The sequence below is a fragment of the Nicotiana tomentosiformis genome, chromosome 2, assembly GCF_000390325.3.
Source record: "Nicotiana tomentosiformis chromosome 2, ASM39032v3, whole genome shotgun sequence".
Classification (NCBI taxonomy): Eukaryota; Viridiplantae; Streptophyta; class Magnoliopsida; order Solanales; family Solanaceae; genus Nicotiana; species Nicotiana tomentosiformis.
In genome coordinates, this window is record NC_090813.1 from 154,925,916 (window position 1) to 154,946,188 (window position 20,273).

Here is a 20,273-nt window from a genome sequence, read left to right on the forward strand (position 1 = left end):
CCAGCAAACACTTGAAACAAACTGCCCATTGTCATCATCAGTCTCTTTACCAGAGATTGGATCAATCGAGCCAAACTTGTGAGAAGTAATAGGCATAGGCAGAGATTTGTAATAAGAGAAGACCTGCAGGAAAGAGATAAGCCAGTAATAAGAAAAGTCTTCTCCTTTTCGTTTGGATTGTCAGAAAAATTAATTTCTTGAGTAAGAAAAGTAAAGGGAAAAAATCATTTTCTGAACGCATTTGTTTTGAAAGGAAAAGGAATCTGTAAAACAAGAACAAACCAATCTTTCAAGTTTCGTACATGTTTTGCAAGAAATAACTCAGGAATTTCTTTTAAGTTTCAGCTGCTTTTCTGCACTTTCCAGAATAGATAGGCAAAAAGGCAAGAAAAGTAATTTCCAACAGTTTCTCTTTCCTCGCTTAGGAACCAAAAGGTAGCTTTGGGTCAAAGAAAGCAGTTGAGGAATAGTCTACCACGACGTGTCATAATATAACAAATTGGTGCAATAAATACACAGAGAGTAGTACTATTCGCATATTCTGTGTTCTCAGCATGAAGGTTCATAATCTCTTTTAAAGATGCTCCTTTAACAAAATACAGAGTGGGTTAAGCAATTTTTCTTTTCTAAAGAAAAAATGGTTTCAAATGAGGAAATTGTAATCAGCAACAGTGCAACAGATGTTCATTTTTCTGAGGGAATGAAGACGTCGCAGTGACTAGCAGATGTGTTTCTTCTGCAAACAGAAGAAAAGTAAGACCTCAGTTTAAGGAAACTAAAATGTAGGACATCCAATAACTTGATCAACCAAATGAAAATTATCAATGTCAATGATATGTGACCGTATATATCCCAGGATGGGTCAAACTTAACACCTCAAACCTCCTTTCCTATTAGGCCCCATCTTCAGTCATAGGAATAGAAGAGATTCATATTTCGTATTCTTCATTAAAACGCGGAGCAGGGAACCTACCTCATTTGTTTCTGACCCGCAAGTTATGTATCCATCGCTCACAGACAATCCCACAAAGTTCTGAGAATAAAAGAGAAGATGTCAATTCGTACAACAATAATGGTATTGACAGCGAAGAGCAGTAATAGTATCATTAAGTTTAAGTGGCAATTCAGAATTGGGACTTCATAGATATACAAGCAAAAATGACTGATGTTCTAGAAATAGCCAACCTTCTCATTGGTGTGCCCTTTAAGGGTTAAGACACAAGCATCGGCTGAATAGCCACTTGAGTTGGTTTTATTGAGATCCCATATCTTCAGGCTGTTGTCAGTGGATGCAGAAATGAGCGTTTCAGCATCCAAGAATTTTGCATAACTAACAGCTTTCTCATGGCCAGCCAATATACACCAAGGAGCTGAGATATTTCGAAGATCATAGCAATAAGTCTTGTAATCAGCAGAGCTATAAGCCAGAAAATGACTGGAGTCAGGTGAAAACTGAATGCAGCAAACATTTGCATTGTTTCTGATCGTGCACACGCTGTTCTTCTGCACAAAAGTGAATTTGATAGAATGAGCACTATGAAACAGAACAAAATGTCCTACTGTATTTTTGGGATAAGATGGGTCATGCCACAGATTCTGAGAGAGGCATAACAGTTATGCATAAGGAAGCACTTATCGCGTCTAGAACTCTTCACAAATTAAAAGAACTTTCCAATTCTACACGAATTTACTCTCTCTCCTCCGTTGAAAACTCATAAAAGTTAAAACAAAAAAAAACATTCTTTTGTCAATATTAAACGGAGAAGAAGATGTAGTAAGAATAAAAAAGGGAAATTCCGATACGATTACCAAATCCAAACTCTGGATAATCTATAAATTCGCTTTCAATTTTTTTATTCACATTTCCAGAAAATTGGGAATCCCCTTATTGTCAATTTTGCTGTAAATTTGTGTGGAATATATTACCAAATCTGTTTGGCCCTAGCTTTCTGGTTTCTTCTACTGGTAAGCAATTGCTTTTCTTAAATTTCTGGTTTTATCATCTGTTTGGATATTTGAAAATCAGTTTCTTATGAATTTGGATATTGAAATTGGGATAGATTTGATTTATAGATAAGCTTATACACTGTTTTGTTGATAAAATATGGTTATGCGTTAGGTGTTTTGATAATCTTAGCATGACGAATTGTCTAGATTGGACTTTGTACTTCCTACGTCCCATTTTCCATTTTATGAGATGTTCTTTGACTAGGCACTAAGTTTAATAAAGAATAAAAAATATTTTGAACCTGTGATGTAAGATAAGTTATAAATATTTGTTTAGCTATAAAATAATCATCTCATTAAGTATAAATTGGGAAGTTTAAAGTTAAATTGTTCATAAGTATAGACAGGTACATTCAGACTACAAAGGAAAGTGCATAACATAAAGTGGGACAAAGGGAGTATTATTCTTTGAAGACCAAAGTATTGAAGAATTGTTGATTCAATATGAGGACAGTGCTTGATATATTAGGCATAGGTTGAAGAGAAGTAATTAAAAAATGTTACATATTTGATCTGTTCTGTCCATGAATTTTGTTTTGATTTTTGTAAAACTTAGAGTCAAAACATTAGTTTTATGGTGTAGGATTGATATGCATATTTGGTTTTTGATTTTGGTAATGGTGCAGCTATGCAGAGTCAGTTGGTGTGCAGTGGGTGTAGGACAATTCTTCTTTATCCGAGAGGAGCTACTAATGTCTGCTGTGCAGTGTGCAATGCCCTCACCCCTGTCCCACCTCCTGGTATCTGTCTTTTCTTGCTCTATTATCAGTGCCGTGTGATAAGAACATGCATCACCAGTTTATTTGGCACTTCTTTGATACTATTTCTGTCTAGCCAATGGTGAATAAAAGGGAAAAGAAGAAGAAATAGTAATAGAAGAAGAAATGGTAATATCTTGAAACTATAAGTTCATCTTTTGGAATTTGGTTAACTGCTCTATTGGGAGCTGACACGCACGACTGCACATAGATTAAGTTGGTAGTGGAATCCCCTCCTCTTTCCCCCCCTCCCACCACCCAAAAAAAAAAGAAAAGAAAAAAGAAGAGAGCGTGTTACGAGTTCAAGATAATGCCTATTCCAGCAGAATGGTAGTCAAAATATTTAAGGACTTGGAACTTAATTTCATTATGGTTTTTCTAAGAGGAAATAAATATGGACTTTATTACGACATAAAACTCGTCCTTACAAGTGTTTTTTAGATACGATATATCGAGCTTCTAGTTGAAATGGATTAGTGATCAGCTGTAGACATATGGTAGTCAGTGATCAACTAAAATTTTGCTTTTGTAAGATAGGAAAGTTGTTCCATCACAAATTTGGTCCCAAAGTGCAAGAAGTAACTTGCTTAATAAATACTAACCCGAAAGCAAGAAATCTAATATGCTAAGAAATCTGATAGTCATTTTCAAACATAAAGAAAAGTGCATAAGCTAAAGAATTGAGCTAGACCCCTTGGTTAAACACTTATTTCCCGACAGTGTCTGATAAAGGGTAATGGAGCTGACAAATGCATCTTTTCTCTTTCTTGAGTTCTACATCAAACAAGTGGAAGAAGAAGAATTTGAACTTATGTGAAGAAGCTTCAATAGATTTACAGTCAGCACCACTCGGCCACTCTTTCCTTCGGGATAAGGTCCACATCATGGGTTCTAATGTGAAGAAGGGACCAACATCTTGTTCCAATCAAAGCTTATTGACTTAATTGAATGGAATTTAGACGATTAGCTTTGCTAGTGTTTTAAGAGAATCTAAGTGGATTTCTTATAATCGAGAAATCTCTGGTGAGTTTGCTGGCCCAACCTCAGTTAGTCCATAGGTTCAGTGCTTTGGGGTGTATGATTTGCCCCTCTGCTTTGCTCCCACTTAACTACTAGACTCTTTGTCGACGAGGCAAGGGAGCGACTTGTGTGGTCTTGTGTGCAGTCTTTCCATTACAAGAATGAAATGACCCTAGAGCTTGACTCGGCTGAAGACTCTTTACAACTTGCACCTATAGCGGCATTGAGTGGCTGAAAATTGATCGAAAATGCAGGCCCGACCAACTTCCCATCCCATAACAGCCTATCTAATCGTATTCATAGTTCGATTGGAGGTCAAAACTGCGGTTAGAGTGAGGCCGAACTCGTGACGTGCTCCATATCCATTCATTCCAAGTGTGTCATTATCACCGAACCAAAGCCCTGGGGGCAGGAGAATCTAACAAAAAGTATGAAAGTGTTTGTCAAGTGTTAAACTTCTTTCTAGGGAAAGTGAGTGGAACACAAAAGTTTGCTAACATATTTGCATAAGAGCTGGGAAATCAACTGATAGCAAAACATATTACCTACAAAGGCTCTGCATTGGAGACTGGGGTATGAATTTTGGGCTCTTAAGAGCAGTGGCAAGTATTGATGGGAGAAGTAAATCAAGAGATAATTGGAAAAGCTAGTTTTTTCTGATCTGCGCAAGAGGTAACTCTAGGTGTTTTTATTCTTGGCTGATGATGTTGGTGTAAACCTTTTTGGTTTTTGATGTTAGCTTGGTTATGTTTTTTTTTTTTGATGAAATAAGTTGGATGTCATTAACAAGAAGCATCCAGAGGATGCATAGGTAAGAAAGGGAATTATCAGCCCGATGACAAAAAAGCTATTGTAATACTAAGGCGCTGATAAATTCCAAATAAGACTCAGGGTTATAAGGTAGAATTAACCTAGCTAAAAAGATTAACTAAACATTTGGCCTTGAGTGCATGGTTGGCAGTTGAAATGCCATCAAAATATCTTTGATTCCTTTCTGTCCATATACACCACAAAATACAAGCAGGAATCATAGATCATATCTTTTTGATGGACTTCCCAACTCTCCAGGCATTCCAACTCAAGAAAGCCTCCCTGACATTGCATGGCATAGTCCAGTGCAGTCCAAAAAGTGACAAAAACATGTCCCATATACTTGTTGCAACTCGGCAATGAAGAAACATGTGACTAATTGTCTTTCAGTTGCAAAGGCACCTGATGAGATTGTCCTGAGTTAAGCATGCTCCTTTGGTTATGTTCTTTGTTTCAGCTTTTGGCAATTGTGCTAGTACATCTTTGGAACTTGCAGAATATCATTTTCTTGTATCTTGTAACTAAAAGAAGCTTACGATGGATTTTTAGCCAAACAAATGCTAAATATTTTAGGACTTCTATAATAATTTGACTCTAAAGACAAGTATGAAGTCAGAAATGCTTTGCCCCTAAAGATGTTAGTCATATTGTTTTGACCAGCAACTTTTGAGAAAGACAGAATGCCTACATTTAAACCAGTTCAACGAACCATGCCTCAAATTTCATCCATGTACATTCTTTATTACTTCTATGAAAATTATTGACTGTGAAACAACTCTAGGCGCTAATTCCCTTTTTTTTTCCAAGAAAAGGTGAGTAGACTTAAGGTTCTAATTACGTTAGTGTATCACAACATTTCTACCGCCATTTTCAGATAGGGAATTTATATTCTACCCTATTCTATTTGAACACGGTTCAAAGCTTCAGTTATTTCCAATGAGATGTTGTTTCTTCCTGTTCATTTTTCCGGATCGATGATCCAAACTGTTTATTTTCTAAAAACGATTTATGCTTATTTTGAGACCCCCCCCCCCCCCCCCCCCCCAAATAAAAATAAAAAAAATAAATAAAAGAGGCCAAAAAAACATGGATTTTAAAACTTAGCATTTAGAAGACTAGAAAACTAAATGATACAATCTTTTATTGATAAGGTACAATCTAAAGCAGAGAAAAATAAATGATATAGGAAATCGACTTCATACCATTAGCTACTATCAACTATCAAATCATCATCATGCCATAAAATCAACAAGATTACTAGCATCCAATGTTTAATAGTACAAGCAAACAACATGAAGTTCCACAACACATTACGACATATTGCCTCATCTTGCTTTTGTAGTTTCCATCCATTAACTAGAAGCTACAAATTGCATTGGTGGGCATGAAAGGCAGTTTATGAGCCTCTAACTTTGGACACATTGATTCCATCGGTGCGCATATGTGAAACGATCCAAAAATTGAAAATTATTAATCATGGGGTTTGGTTTTATTTTGGTTGGCTAGGTGAATTCATCCATGGGCTTGGTTTGGTTTAGGTTGATATTGCAGTTTCAATTTTCTGGTGATTCTTTTAAAGACCTCAGTAAGCAAGAAGAATTGGGATCTATAGGATTTGAGGGAAAGTTGTAATAATTTATTTTCCCCCCTTATTGTAGCTTTTCCTTTTTGGTCCAGCAAATGTATTTTTCATTATGTTCTTTCCATTTTACTTTTACGTGGGAGCATGTTTTCTCTTGGCTAAATTTGGATATCTAGAAAGTGGTCAGAAAATGTCTGTGAGATAAATGAAGTGACGCAAGAAAGGAAAATTATTTTATTGTGCATTATTAAAAACAAAGATTGAATGTGGTTGTTAAACATTATGATCTCCGCTTCTTTTTCAAGACTTATGTTGACAAGTGCTACTCTAAAATAAAGTTTGGAATAAGTGTTTTTTTTTGATAAATTTTATGGTGGTGACATCTGGGCTGGTTGAGCGCACTTCAATTAATCTATTAAGCAGCGTGCTAGAAGCCCATAACCCACAAGCACATGTGCCAGATAATCTTGCTCAATGTTTTAAAAGGCATTTTTTGGACGAGCCTCGGGCGAGCCCTGGGGCGAGGCGTACCAAAAACGGACAGAGGCGTACTGGCGGGGCATAAGTATCGTGGGGCGTAAGCCATTACATTCGGGGCATTCGCCTAGGCGTAAATCCTAATGTATTGGGCGTTCATTTGGGGCATAAGCCCTTAGAACTTTCTAAATTTAAGCCAAAATTGCTTAATAAATCTTTTTTTAACTTAAACATCCAAAAGTTAACTCATAGTAAATTCTTAAACTAAAAAATCTCAAAAGCCAAAGGTTTTTTCTTATTGTTTATCCCAATTTCATAATCTTTACCCTTTGTCGTTTACTACTGAGTAGCAAATACACTTTAAACCTTTGTTTGCAAAGTGCAAACTACAAAGCAAAGAGTTTTGTCCTCCAATTCTTACGCTGTTTCCATGTTTGCGTTTTTTTTCTTTATGCTTCATGTTCATTTTTTTTTTTTTTTTTTTTGCATTATTTAGTTTATTCTTTTCAAGTTAATTTTTGGATTTAGAATTTCTTTTGAAATCGCTCTGTTATTTTGATGACTCTATTCTGGCTATTATATTATACAATAAGTATTTGTGATTTGTTATCTAGTTTAGGTTTTTAAAAAATAACTTTATATTATTATCATTTTTATTCTTTGAATTATTAGGAATTAGAATATTATTTTAATAACTATCATAATCATGTTAATTATAGGTTTTCTTACAAGGCAGTCATGTTAATTATAGGTGCAATGCATCTTTTCGTTTCACTTTTTCAAGTATAGAAAAAAATTCTTTCGTATGGTTCATGAACAAATTAGCATGTTTATTATAGATATATATACTTTTTCCTACTAATTTTATAATTTTCTTGAACGTTTTACAATTTTAATGAGTAAGGCAGGCTTGGAATGGCTCACTAGGTTATTTAACATCATTTTAGGACGACGAAGATGCCTGAAGAATGGAGGTGGAGTACGATGATTCCGTTATACAAGAACAAAGGTAATATCCAAAATTGCAACAACTATATGGGTATCAAGCTGCTGAGCCACACTATGGAAGTTTGGGAGAGGTTAGTGGAAGCATAGGTGAGGAGGAGTGTGTCTATTTCCGAAAACCAGTTTGGATTCATGACGGGTCGTTCGACTACGGAAGCCATTCACCTTGTAAGGAGGTTGGTGGAACAATATAGGGAGAGGAAGAATGACTTGCACATGGTATTCATTGATCTAGAGAAAGCCTATGACAAAGTCCATAGGGAGGTTCTATGGAGATTTTGGAGGCTAGAGGTGTTCCTGTAGCGTATACTAAGGTGATTAAGGACATTTATGAAGGAGCTAAACTCGGGTGAGGACAGTGGGAAGGGACTTGGACCACTTTCTAGTTGTGATGGGGTTGCACTAGGGGTCAGCTCTTAGTCCATTTTTATTTGCTTTGGCGTTAGATACACTGACGCGTCACATTCAAGGGTAAGTGCCCTGGTGTATGTTATTCGCGAATGACATTCTACTAATTGACGAGACGTGAAGTGGTGTTAACGCGAGATCGGAAGTTTGGAGACAAACCCTAGAGCCTAAAGGTTAAGTTAAGTAGGACCAAAATGGAATACTTGGAGTGTAAGTTGAGTGATGGGACCAGTGAAGCGGACGCGGATGTGAGGCTTGATACACAAATCATCCCCAAGAAAGATAGTTTCAAGTACCTGAGGTCTGTAATCCAAGGTAATGGAGAGATTGACGAGGATGTTACACATCGTATTGGTGTGGGGTGGTGAAATGGAGGCTCGCATCCGGTGTCTTATGCGATAAGAATGTGCCTCCTAAACCTAAAGGTAAGTTCTACAGAGTAGTGGTGAGACCTAATATGTTGTATGGGGCAGAGTGTTGGCCAGTTAAGAATTCTCATGTCCAGAAAATGAAAGTAGCAGAAATGAGGATGTTGAGATGGATGTGCGGGCATACCAGGATTGATAAGATTAAGAATGAGGATATTCGGGCCAAGGTAGGAGTGGCCCCCATGGAGGACAAAATGCGGGAAGCGAGACTTAGATGGTTTGGGCATGTTAAGAGAAGAAGTGTAGATGTCCCGGTAAGGAGGTGTGAGAGGTTGTCCTTAGGGGGTCTTAGAAGGGGTAGAGGTAGGCCAAAAAAGTATTGGGGAGAGGTGATTAGGCAAGATATGACTTTGCTTCAGCTGACCGAGGACATGATTCTTAATAGGAAGGTGTGGTGGTCGAGGATTAAGGTTGTAGGTTAATAGGTAGTTGTGCGGGTTTTCGGACATTTCCGGTGTTATTAGTAGCATTCTTGTATTCTAATATTGTAAATTTCTATCTTCATGTTGTTTCTTTCGCCTTGTTTTCTTTTATTTTGTTCTCGTTATTTCTTCTTGCTACTGCTCTTTTCTCATTTTTCCTCGTGTCGAGAGTCTACTGGAAACAACCTCTCTACATTCACTGCAGGGGTGTACTATCTACCCTCCCCAGACCCCACTTGTGGGATTATACTGAGTTTGTTGTTATTGTTTTAATTAATTTATAAAATATTAAAAATTAAATACCAATGGGGCTTTGCCCCACACCTCAAGGATTTTGCCTAGCCCCGTGTTAGATAAAACGCCTCGCCTCTCGTCCACGCCTTTTAAAACATTGATCTTGCTCACAAGGGTTGGAGATAGACTTACACAGAGTGTTGTAGCTAAAATTTTGACCAAGATTCTCCGGGTTGTTGCTCCTATATCTCAATCGCTCAAGCCATCCCCTGGGGCTAGAGTAGGAGGAAATTTCTCTTTAACCAATGAGCTTTCCTTCTCTTTTTTTTTTTCCATCAATCAAGCAGTTCACAATACCTGGGTAACAGAAGTAGTCTTTAGAGCAGTTTCTCTTCACTCCTGAAAATTTATTGCATCCCTCCCCGAGGAGAAAAAACTGATTTGATAATCACGAACTGATTTGATAATCACGGTGAGGAACTATATATCATCTTATTGCGAACAGTCCCAGATGACACCTGTTCGCTGCACGATATATGTCTTACGGCTTACACTGTACCGTTCTTCCAGTGTTGCTTAAATTCCGTCCTTTATGCAGGAATGGAAATGGCTCAGTTGATATGTGGAGGCTGTCGCACCTTGCTGATGCATCCACGTGGGGCAACTAGTGTGAGATGCGCCTGCTGTCATACGGTGAACCTTGTGCCAGGTACTTTTTTCTTTAGAATTAAAGAATCACATAGTCTGCTTTTGAAATTTAGCTTTTCTTCCTGGAAGCCCTCGTCTTACTTTTCTTTGAGCATATTTTCATATCTAGCTTTTGAGAATATCTACTGTATCTTGACTTCCATTTGTTTTACATTCTTCCAGTAGGATCTTACATTAAGATTTGAATTTCCCCCCCACCTCCCACAAAAAAAAAACCGAAAAAAAGAAATCTGTTGTTTCCATGCTGATGAAGAATGTTTATTATGCGGAAGAAAAAAAAAACACCTTGTTGATGTAAACTTATGCAGATTGGATTGTGGAACTTTTATGAAGGTCATATTTGTTATTGAAACTCCTAAACTAAGTGGGTGGTCTAGTTTATTCTTTGCTAGCTTGAAGCACTGTAGCACTTCAAATTCTGCTGAAGGCAAGAGTTTGTATACTTTTGCTTTTGTCCGGCTGATACATACTCACTGCAACTTGTCTGTTTTTCACTCACTTTTTTCCAATTTAGCAGTATTCTTGCCTATAAGATAGCTCTAATTAACAATTCTTTTCGATAAGGTAAGTAACTCTGTGCATTTAGTATCCACAGGATACTTGCAAGTACACTTATTTTTTGCCCTTTTATAAGAATAGAAAATGTAGGGAGCGAATAAAATCCACCATTACATGTATTTACAACTTCCGTTTGACACCAAAAAGCTACAGACTGCCGGCATTGAAGTCTTCAATTTCTTAATTGGAGTGTAATTTCCTTAGAGAGCCGAAGGTCTATCGGAAACAACCTCTCTATCTTCGCAAGGTAGGGGTAAGGCTATGTACACACTACTCTCCCCAGACCCCACTTGTGAGATTACACTAGGTTTTTTTGTTGTTGTTGAGTGTAATTTCCTTAGAAATATCTCCAATTCATCTCTCCATCATGGCAATTGCATATAATAGCGATGGTACTATATATTCTTTACTTTCCTTTCCTGTCTTCGTTGGTTCCAAGATTTGTTTTTTCTTATAAAACATCTATTTTCATAACTTCAGGTATCCTTTTGTTGGAGGGATTAGGAAAAGTCATCTCAACATAAAATCTTGCTTAAAATAATACAATGTTCGGTTGGAGAGGTTAGAAAAATAATCCAATGTAACTAGGTAGCGTTTGGTTGGCCGTATGAAAAAGTCTAATTCCCTAGAAACATCTCCAATCATCTCTCTCCATTATGGCAATTGCATATAATAGTGATGGTATTCCATATATTCTTACTTTCCTTTCCTGTCCTCGTTAGTTCCAACATTTATTTTTTCTTCTAAAACATCTATATTCATAACTTCAGGGATCCTTTTGTTGGAGGGGTTAGGAAAAATAATCTCAACATAAATCTTGCTTAAAATAATACAGTGTTTGGTTGGAGAGGTTAGAAAAATAATCCACTGTAACTAGGCAGCGTTTGGTTGGCTGTATGAAAAGTCCAATTCCTGCATAACTAATGCAACATTTGATTGGTAATGTAAATAAAACCTGTATTAAGTCATGCAGGAACATTCCTGATAAAGAAAAGTGATGCAGGAATCTTTGAATTATTTTATGTAGGAATATAGGATAGAATGTGGAATAAGAAGACGTGTATTAGCAATATTGGAGTAAAAGTATTTAAGTCACTAGTTTAATTCTTGCTTGTCTGTTTGTCTTATCTGTACGCATTTCTAGTGGTTAGAGTTGTAAGTGTTAGAACTTAGACCTGCCTCCTTTAGTTTAATCCTTTGTCTGTTTTAGCGACAGTTCTTGCGTAATTTTCCGTAGATTGTAGTAGCTGGGGTGAGTGATGGTGGAATAACGTCATGTCCTCGGGTGGGGGTGGGGGTAGGGGTGCGGGGGCAAAAGGGGGCAAGTAAATCTCTAGGTTGAGAGTGGGGTCTTGGAACATAGGAACTTTGACGGGGAAGTCTATAGAGTTAGCGAAGATCCTCCATAAGAGGAAGATCAACATAGCTTGTGTCCAGGAGACTAGATGGGTGGGTTCGAAGGCTCGAGATGCTGATGGGTTTAAATTGTGGGTCTCAGGACGCGAGAGGGGTAAGAATGAGATAAGTATCTTGGTTGACAGGGATCTTAGGGAGTTAGTGGTAGAAGTTAGGAGGGTGAACGACAGGTTGATGGCTATTAAGCTGGTTATGGGAGGGTCTACTTTAAATGTGATTAGTGCTTACGCGCCTCAAGTGGGTTTGAACGAGGAGATTAAGAGGCGCTTCTGGGAAGAATTTGACGGGTTGGTACGTGGCATTCCGCTCACCGAGAAGTTATTCATAGGAGGGGACTTCAATGGTCACATTGGGGCGACATCTGGGGGGTATAACGGCGTGCATGACGGCTTTGGCTTTGGAGTTAGGAACGGAGGAGGTACTTCGTTGTTGGACTGTGCTACAGCCTTTGATTTGGTGATTCCCAACTCGTGTTTCCCGAAAAGGGAAGAGCACTTGGTTACATTCCAGAGTTCGTTGCCCAAGACTCAAATTGATTATCTACTCCTCCGGAAGTGCGATAGGAGTTTGTGCATGGATTGCAAGGTTATACCAAGCGAGAATCTCACGACTCAACATAGATTATTAGTGATGGACTTAGAGATCGTGAGGAAGAGGAGGAAGAGGGCCGTGTATGGTCAACCCATGATCAGGTGGGGTGCTTTGACTAGTGACAAAGCGCAGGAGTTCGGGGAAGTTGTTGGCTATGGGAGCATGGAGGAGCAGTGGGGACGCGAGTGTATGTGGACCACGACATCGGAGTCTATTAGAGTAGCTGCGAGAGAAGTGTTAAAGGTCTCGAAGGGTTTCTCTGGCGGCCACAAAGGTGACTGATGGTGGAGTGAGGAGGTACAAGAGAAAGTGGAAGCCAAGCAAGCGGCGTACTTGGCGCTTATAGAGAGCATGGAGGCGAAGAGGATGAACATGGAGGGGTATAGGAGGGCTAAGAAAGAGGCGAAGTTAGCGGTTACTGCGGCTAAGACTGCGGCGTTTTGGCGTTTGTATGAATAGCTTGGGGCTAAAGGCGGGGGACAAGAAGCTATACAGGCTAGCCAAGGTGAGAGAGGAAGGCCCGTGATCTGGATCAAGCTAAGTGTATCAAAGACGAGGAAGATAGAGTTTCGATTGAAGAGGCTCAGATTAGACGAAGATGGCTGACATATTTCCATAAACTCCTGAACGAAGAGGGTGATAGTGGCATTGTGCTGGGCGACTTAGAGCACTTCGAGATGCGTCGGGATTTCGGGTATTGTAGGCTCATAAGAGTAGAGGAGGTCGGGGGGAGGGGGCTATGCATAAGATGCATAAGGGTAGAGCTACAGGGCCAAATGAAATATCTGTGGAATTTTGGAAGAATACGGGTAGGGCAGGTTTGGAGTGGCTCACTAAGCTGTTTAATGTCAAAACGAAGAAGATGCCCAATGAATGGAGATGGAGTACGCTGATTCCTCTTGTTTTTGGGCGATATCCAAAGTTGCAATAATTATAGGGGGATTAAGCTTCTAAGCCATACTATGAAAGTTTGGGAGAGGGTGGTTGAAGTGAGGGTGAGGACCAGTGTGTCCATTTCTGAGAACCAGTTCGGTTTCATGCCGGGGCGCTCGATTATGGAAGCCATTCACATTGTGAGGAGATTGGTGGAGCGGTATAGGGAGATAAAGAAGGACTTGCACATGGTGTTCATTGACCTAGAGAAAGCATATGACAAATTCCCGAGAGAGGTGCTCTAGCGATGCTTGGAGGCTAAAGGGGTCCCAGTAGCCTACATTAGAGTGATTAAGGACATGTATGATGAGGCTAAGACTCGGGTTAGGGCAGCGGGGGTAGACTCGGAACACTTTTCGGTTATGATGGGGTTGCACTAGGGATCAACTCTTAGTTCATTCCTATTTTCCTTGGCGATGGACGCGTTGACGAGACACATTCAAGATGAGGTGCTGATGACATAGTTTTAATTTACGAGACGCAGGGTGGTGTTAACGAGAGGCTGGAGGTTTGGAGGCAGACTCTAGAGTCTAAGGGTTTCAAGTTGAGCAGAACCAAGACGGAATACTTGGAGTGCAAGTTCAGCAACGGTACCCAGGAAGGGGATATGGAGGTGAGGCTTGATACGCAAGTCATTCCCAAGAGAGGTAGTTTCAAGTATCTTGGATCTATAATACAAGATAACAGTGAGATTGATGAAGATGTCACGCATCGTATCGGAGCAGGATGAATGAAGTGGAGGCTCGCTTTCGGTGTCTTGTGTGATATGCCGCTGAGACCTAAAGGTAAGTTCTACAAGGTTGTAGTTAGACCGACTATGTTGTATGGAGCAGAGTGTTGGCCGGTCAAGAACTCTCATACCCAGAAGCTAAAAGCAGCTGAGATGAGTATGTTGAGGTGGATGTGTGGGCATACCCGGTTGGATAAGATTAGGAATGAAGTTATTCGGGAAAAAGTGGGAGTGGTTAGCCTTGTGGAGGATAAGATGCGGGAGGCGATGTTCAGATGGTTCGGGCATGGTAAGAGGAGAAGTATATAAGCCCCAGTTAGAAGGTGCGAGCGGTTAGCCTCGGTGGGTAGCAGGAGGGGTAGAAGTAGGCCTAAGAAGTCTTGGGGAGAGGTTATTAGGCGGGACATGGCGCAACTAGAGCTGACTGAGGACATGGCCCTAGACAGGAGGGTGTGGAGGTCAAAGATTATGGTAGAAGGTTCGTAGGTAGTCGAGCGTTTCTCTTTGTCTTACTCAGATCGCTAGTATTAGTGTTAGTATGATATCTTTTATCCATAGATGGCTATTACTACATAGAGTTTGACTGCATTCTTGAATTCAATCTTATTTCATCTTGCTGTTATTCCTACTTGTTGTAATTACCTTTTCTTTTTCGGTTGTTCTCTAGCCGATGGTCTATCGGAAATAGCCTCTCTGCCCTTCCAGGGGTAGGGGTAAGGCTGCATACATCTTACCCTCCCAAGACCCTACTTGTGGGAAACTACTGGGTTTGTTGTTGTTGTTGTTGTTGGAGTAAAAGTATTTAACTATTTAAAGATAGACATGCCTTTGAAGTATGTAGTTCCTACATAACTTTCCCTTTGTATTATTCACCACAGAGGAATCCGTACATTATTATTCGATACATAAAAATCCTTTATTGTTATTTGTTAGTTTATAAATATGTATAGTGTAGTCTTGTCCCACATTGGAAGAGGAGTAATATCTCCTTGTAGTGTATAGCTATAAATAGGGACCTCTTGTATTGTATTTATCATCCAATATCAATAACATATTTTCTCCCGTGCCTTCTCACATGGTATCAGAGCATTAGTGAGAAAAGATCGCTGTGCGTCATTCCAGTGTTAACCGGGAAGAAAGAACTTAGTCATCGTGTAATTTTTCCGGTGACCTAAGACTTGTCTAAGTGAAAGTCACTTTCTGTCGGTGTTGTGCTAAAACCAACACCACCACGAGGTAGATCACCCTCCGACTACCAACCCCTGAAATTTTATCCGGCAGAAAAGCCGCCACGCTCCTCCACGCGCCGGCAACAACTTTTCCGGCGAGGGTTCCGGCCACTTTCCGGCCATTTTTTCGCGAAGCTTCTTCAGGACAGTGTGTTCTCAAAATTCCGAGCCTACCCATCTAATTCAAATCAAATTCCGGCCACTTTTATATTTTTCCGGCGTGAACAGTGACCTTTCTGGCCATTTTTTGAAAATATTTCTTCAGGACAGCTTGCTCGCAAAGGAATTCCGAGTCTATCCATCCTGGTTACAACAAATTCCGACAACTTTGGAATTTTCCGGCGAGCTACAGTGTTTCCGGCGTGAACAGTGCTCCGGCATAGAACAGTATTCTGTTTTCCTGCTGTAAACAATGTTTTTCAAGCTATTTCTTCAGTTTTCTCACAGGAGTTACTTATTTCCACTATTTCAAGTTAACCCTACTACTACAAATTGTAGCGACATGGGAACCGATGCTTTGAATAGTCGGATGGTTTCTTTAGCAGAGTATATTGAGTTCCTTCAGTATAAAGCATGTAAGCAGACATCTTCTGAGATAGCTTCTGTTGTTCAAACAGGTAATAGCGTGACTTGTTTCTCCCAATCTTCATCCTCTGAGTTTTGGGTCATTGATTCAGGTGCATCAGATCATATTTCTGGTAACAAATCTCTTTTCACTACTATTTCGTATTCTCAATCTCTTCCAAAAGTCACAATGGCCAATGGGTCTCAAACCATGGCAACTGCAATAGGTCAAGCAAGCCCACTTCCTTCCTTACCTTTAGATTCAGTCCTTTATGTTCCCAATAGTCCTTTTAATCTCATAGCTGTTAGTCGCTTAGCCAAATCACTTAAATGCGCTGTTTTATTTCTTGATGACCATGTTTTTATACAGGAACGCAGTACGGGGCGGATCATTGGTACCGGGCGTGAATCAAACGGACTTTATTACCTTATCCTTGCTAAATCACATGGACTCACATCTTGTCTTCCTTCTACAACTTGTCCTGTTACTGATTCACCAGATTTATTACATAAACGGTTGGGACATCCCAGTTTGTCAAAACTTCAGAAAATAATATCTGGTTTATCTCACTTGTCAGCTCTAGAGTGTGAGTCATGTCAGCTCGGTAAGCATACCCGCTCCCATTTCCCTCGACGTCTTGATAATCGAGCAGAGTCACCTTTTACTTTAGTCCATTCAGATATTTGGGGTCCTAGTCGGGTCAGTTCTACCTTAGGATTCTGCTACTTTGTCAGTTTCATTGATGATTATTCCAGGTGCACTTGGATATTTTTGATAAAAAATCGATATGAGCTGTTTTCTATTTTCCAGACCTTCCACGCTGAAATTCAAAATCAATTTGGGGTTTCTATTCGCACATTTCGTAGTGATAATGCCAGAGAGTATTTGTCTTCCCCATTTCAGCAGTTTATGAAATCTCATGGGATTATTCATCAAACATCTTGTCCGTACACATCTCAACAAAATAGGGTAGCTGAAAGAAAGAATAGACATCTTATTGAAACTGCTCGTACCCTACTCATACAATCTCATGCTCCGTTGCGTTTTTGGGGGATGCCGTTCTTACATCTTGCTATCTTATTAATCGTATGCCATCTTCAGCTATCCAGAACCAAGTTCCATTCTCTGTCATGTTTCCCCATTTACCTTTGTTCTCTCTTCCACCCCGTATCTTTGGAAGCATTTGTTTTGTCCATAACCTTACTCCAGGAACAGATAAGTTAGCTCCTCGTGCTCTTAAGTGCGTATTTCTGGGTTTCTCGAGAACACAAAAGGGGTATCGATGCTACTCTCCTGACCTCCAGCGGTACCTTATGTCCGCTGATGTTACCTTCTTTGAAACCCAATCATACTTCACAGGTTCAGGTCATCACTTAGATATTTCTGAGGTACTACCAGTTTCATCTTTTGGAGATTCAGTCACTCCAGCTCCACCACCTACAGCTTCCAGTTGTAGCTCCACCACCTATAGCTCCAGTTGTAGCTCTACCACCTATAGCTCCAGTTCCACCACCTACAGCTCCGGTTGTAGCTCCACCACCTATAGCTCCAGTTCCTCCACATAATCCAGTTCAACCTTCTTAGCTCCACCATTCTTGACTTATCATCGTCGTCCACATCCAGCATCAGGCCCAGGTGATTCACGCCCCGCATCAGATTCTGCACCTACTGCAGACTTGTCTCCTCTTAGTCAACCAATTGCACTCCGCAAAGGTGTACGATCCACACTTAATCCTAATCCCCACTATGTCGGTTTAAGTTATCATCGTCTGTCGTCACCACATTATGCTTTTATATCTTCTTTGTCCACTGTTTCTATCCCTAAGTCTACAGGTGAGGCACTATCTCATCCAGGATGGCGACATGCTATGATTGACGAGATGTCTGCTTTACATGCGAGTGACACTTGGGAGCTTGTTCCTCTTCCTGCAGGTAAGTCTACTGTTGGTTGTCGTTGGGTTTATGCAGTCAAAGTCGGCCCGGATGGCCAGATTGATCGGCTTAAGGCTCGTCTTGTTGCAAAAGGATATACTCAGATTTTTGGGCTTGATTATAGTGATACTTTCTCTCCCGTGGCTAAAGTAGCATCTATTCGTCTCTTTTTGTCCATGGCTGCTGTACGTCATTGGCCTCTTTATCAGTTAGACATTAAGAATGCTTTTCTCTACGGTGATCTTGAGGAAGAAGTTTATATGGAGCAACCACCTGGTTTTGTTGCTCAGGGGGAGTTTAATGGTTGTGTGTGCAGATTGCGCAAGTCACTATATGGTTTGAAACAGTCCTCTCGAGCTTGGTTTGGTAAGTTTAGCACAATTATTCAGGAGTTCGGCATGACTCGTAGTGAGGCTGATCACTCTGTGTTTTATCGGCATTCTGCTCCTAATCTGTGTATTTATCTAGTGGTTTATGTTGATGATATTGTTATTACTGGTAATGATCAGGATGATATTACTAATCTGAAGGAACATCTCTTTCAGCACTTCCAGACTAAGGATCTGGGCAGATTGAAGTATTTTCTAGGTATTGAGGTCGCTCAGTCTAGCTCAGGTATTGTTATTTCACAGCGGAAGTATGCCTTAGACATTCTTGAGGAGACTGGAATGATGAGTTGCAGACCTATTGACTCTTCTATGGATCCGAATGCTAAGCTTCTGCCTGGACATGGGGAGCCTCTTAGAGACCCTACGAGATATAGGAGGTTGGTTGGCAAATTGAATTACCTCACAGTGACTAGACCTGACATTTCTTTTCCGGTGAGTGTTGTAAGTCAGTTTATGGATTCTCCATGTGATAGTCACTGGGATGCAGTTGTTTGCATTCTTCGGTATATAAAGTCAGCTCCAGGCAAAGGATTACTATTCGAGGATCGAGGCCACGAGCAGATTGTTGGGTACACAGATGCTGATTGGGCAGGATCACCTTTTGATAGACGTTCTACGTCTGGATATTGTGTTCTAGTAGGAGGTAATTTGGTCTCGTGGAAGAGCAAGAAACAGAATGTAGTTGCTCGATCTAGCGCCGAAGCCGAATATCGGGCCATGGCTATGGCGACGTGTGAGTTAGTTTGGGTCAAGCATTTGCTCAAGGAGTTAAAGTTCGGAGAAATCAGCAAGATGGAACTAGTGTGTGATAACCAAGCTGCTCTTCATATTGCGTCAAATCCGGTGTTCCATGAGAGGACTAAACACATTGAGATCGACTGTCACTTTGTCAGAGAAAAATACTTTCAGGAGATATTGTTACAAAGTTTGTAAAGTCGAATGATCAACTAGCAGATATTTTCACTAAGTTTCTTACTGGTTCTCGTATTAGTTACATGTGTAACAAGCTCGGTACATATGATGTGTATGCACCGGCTTGAGGGGGAGTGTTAGTTTATAAATATGTATAGTGTAGTCTTGTCCCACATTGGAAGAGGAGTAATATCTCCTTGTAGTGTATAGCTATAAATAGGGGCCTCTTGTATTGTATTTATCATCCAATATCAATAACATATTTTCTCCCGTGCCTTCTCACATTATTCACCCCATAACAATCCTTCTGTTATTATTTACTGCATAAACAATGCATGCCGTATAAATCCCGCATAACTAGTATGTGAACCAGACGACCCTAAGTATATTAGTTTATCGACAACTAGTTAACTTGGTATACTACATGATTTAACATTATTTAATATGTTAAGTAGTAGTTTATTGATAATAGTTAAATGGTGCACTACATAACTTAAGTTTATATTTTTTTTGATGAATTAATTTGTTTATTGATGGCATCAAGAAGATGCAGTAGTACAAAAGATAATACATCAAAAAGAACTAAGTCAGCTCTAATACAAGAAATGTTAATTTAAGACCAAGGTGCTGACAAAGTTCAGAAAGCTATCAGGGGTGTCAACAGGGGACAATTTGTGCCAACTAAAAAGAAACATTAAGCACCTAGCCTTAATAGAGTGAATTGGAGTTGATACACCATCAAAGCATTTCCTATTTCTTTCTGTCCATAAACACCAAAAAATACTAGCAGGGATCATTCTCCAGATTTGCTTGATGGTTTTATCAACTTTCCATGTGTTCCAGTTTCTAAAGGCTTCCTTGGTGCTCTGAGGCATGACCCAGTTGAGTAAAAAAAGTGAGAGAAACATGTTCCATACATCTGCAGCTACTGGACAGTGTAGAAACAAATGGTTGTTGGTTTCTTCATTGTTCTGACACATGTAGCATCTATTTGCAATTTGGATGCTTCTTTTCCTTAGATTATCCTCAGTGAGGCATGCATCTTGTAGTGCAGTCCAACAAAAGCAGGTGACTTTTAAAGGAGCTCTTGTTCTCCAAATAAGCTTCCATGGCCAGCTTTCTACCATTTCATTTTGTGCTGTCAAAGATGTATATCCAG

The 20,273-nt window shown here is 39.8% G+C and overlaps 1 protein-coding gene across 1 annotated transcript in view; it reads left to right on the plus strand.

Annotated features, from left to right (window-relative positions):
• The first annotated feature begins 1,655 nt into the window (after positions 1 to 1,655).
• Positions 1,656 to 20,273, plus strand: part of LOC104093136 (protein LOL2-like) — a 32,328-nt gene continuing 13,710 nt past the window's right edge. The window contains exons 1-3 of the mRNA XM_070196266.1: positions 1,656 to 1,965; positions 2,634 to 2,747; positions 9,750 to 9,860. Coding sequence (XP_070052367.1) covers positions 2,636 to 2,747; positions 9,750 to 9,860 — 223 coding nt within the window. The 5' untranslated portion in view covers positions 1,656 to 1,965; positions 2,634 to 2,635. The remainder of the gene's footprint in view (positions 1,966 to 2,633; positions 2,748 to 9,749; positions 9,861 to 20,273) is intronic.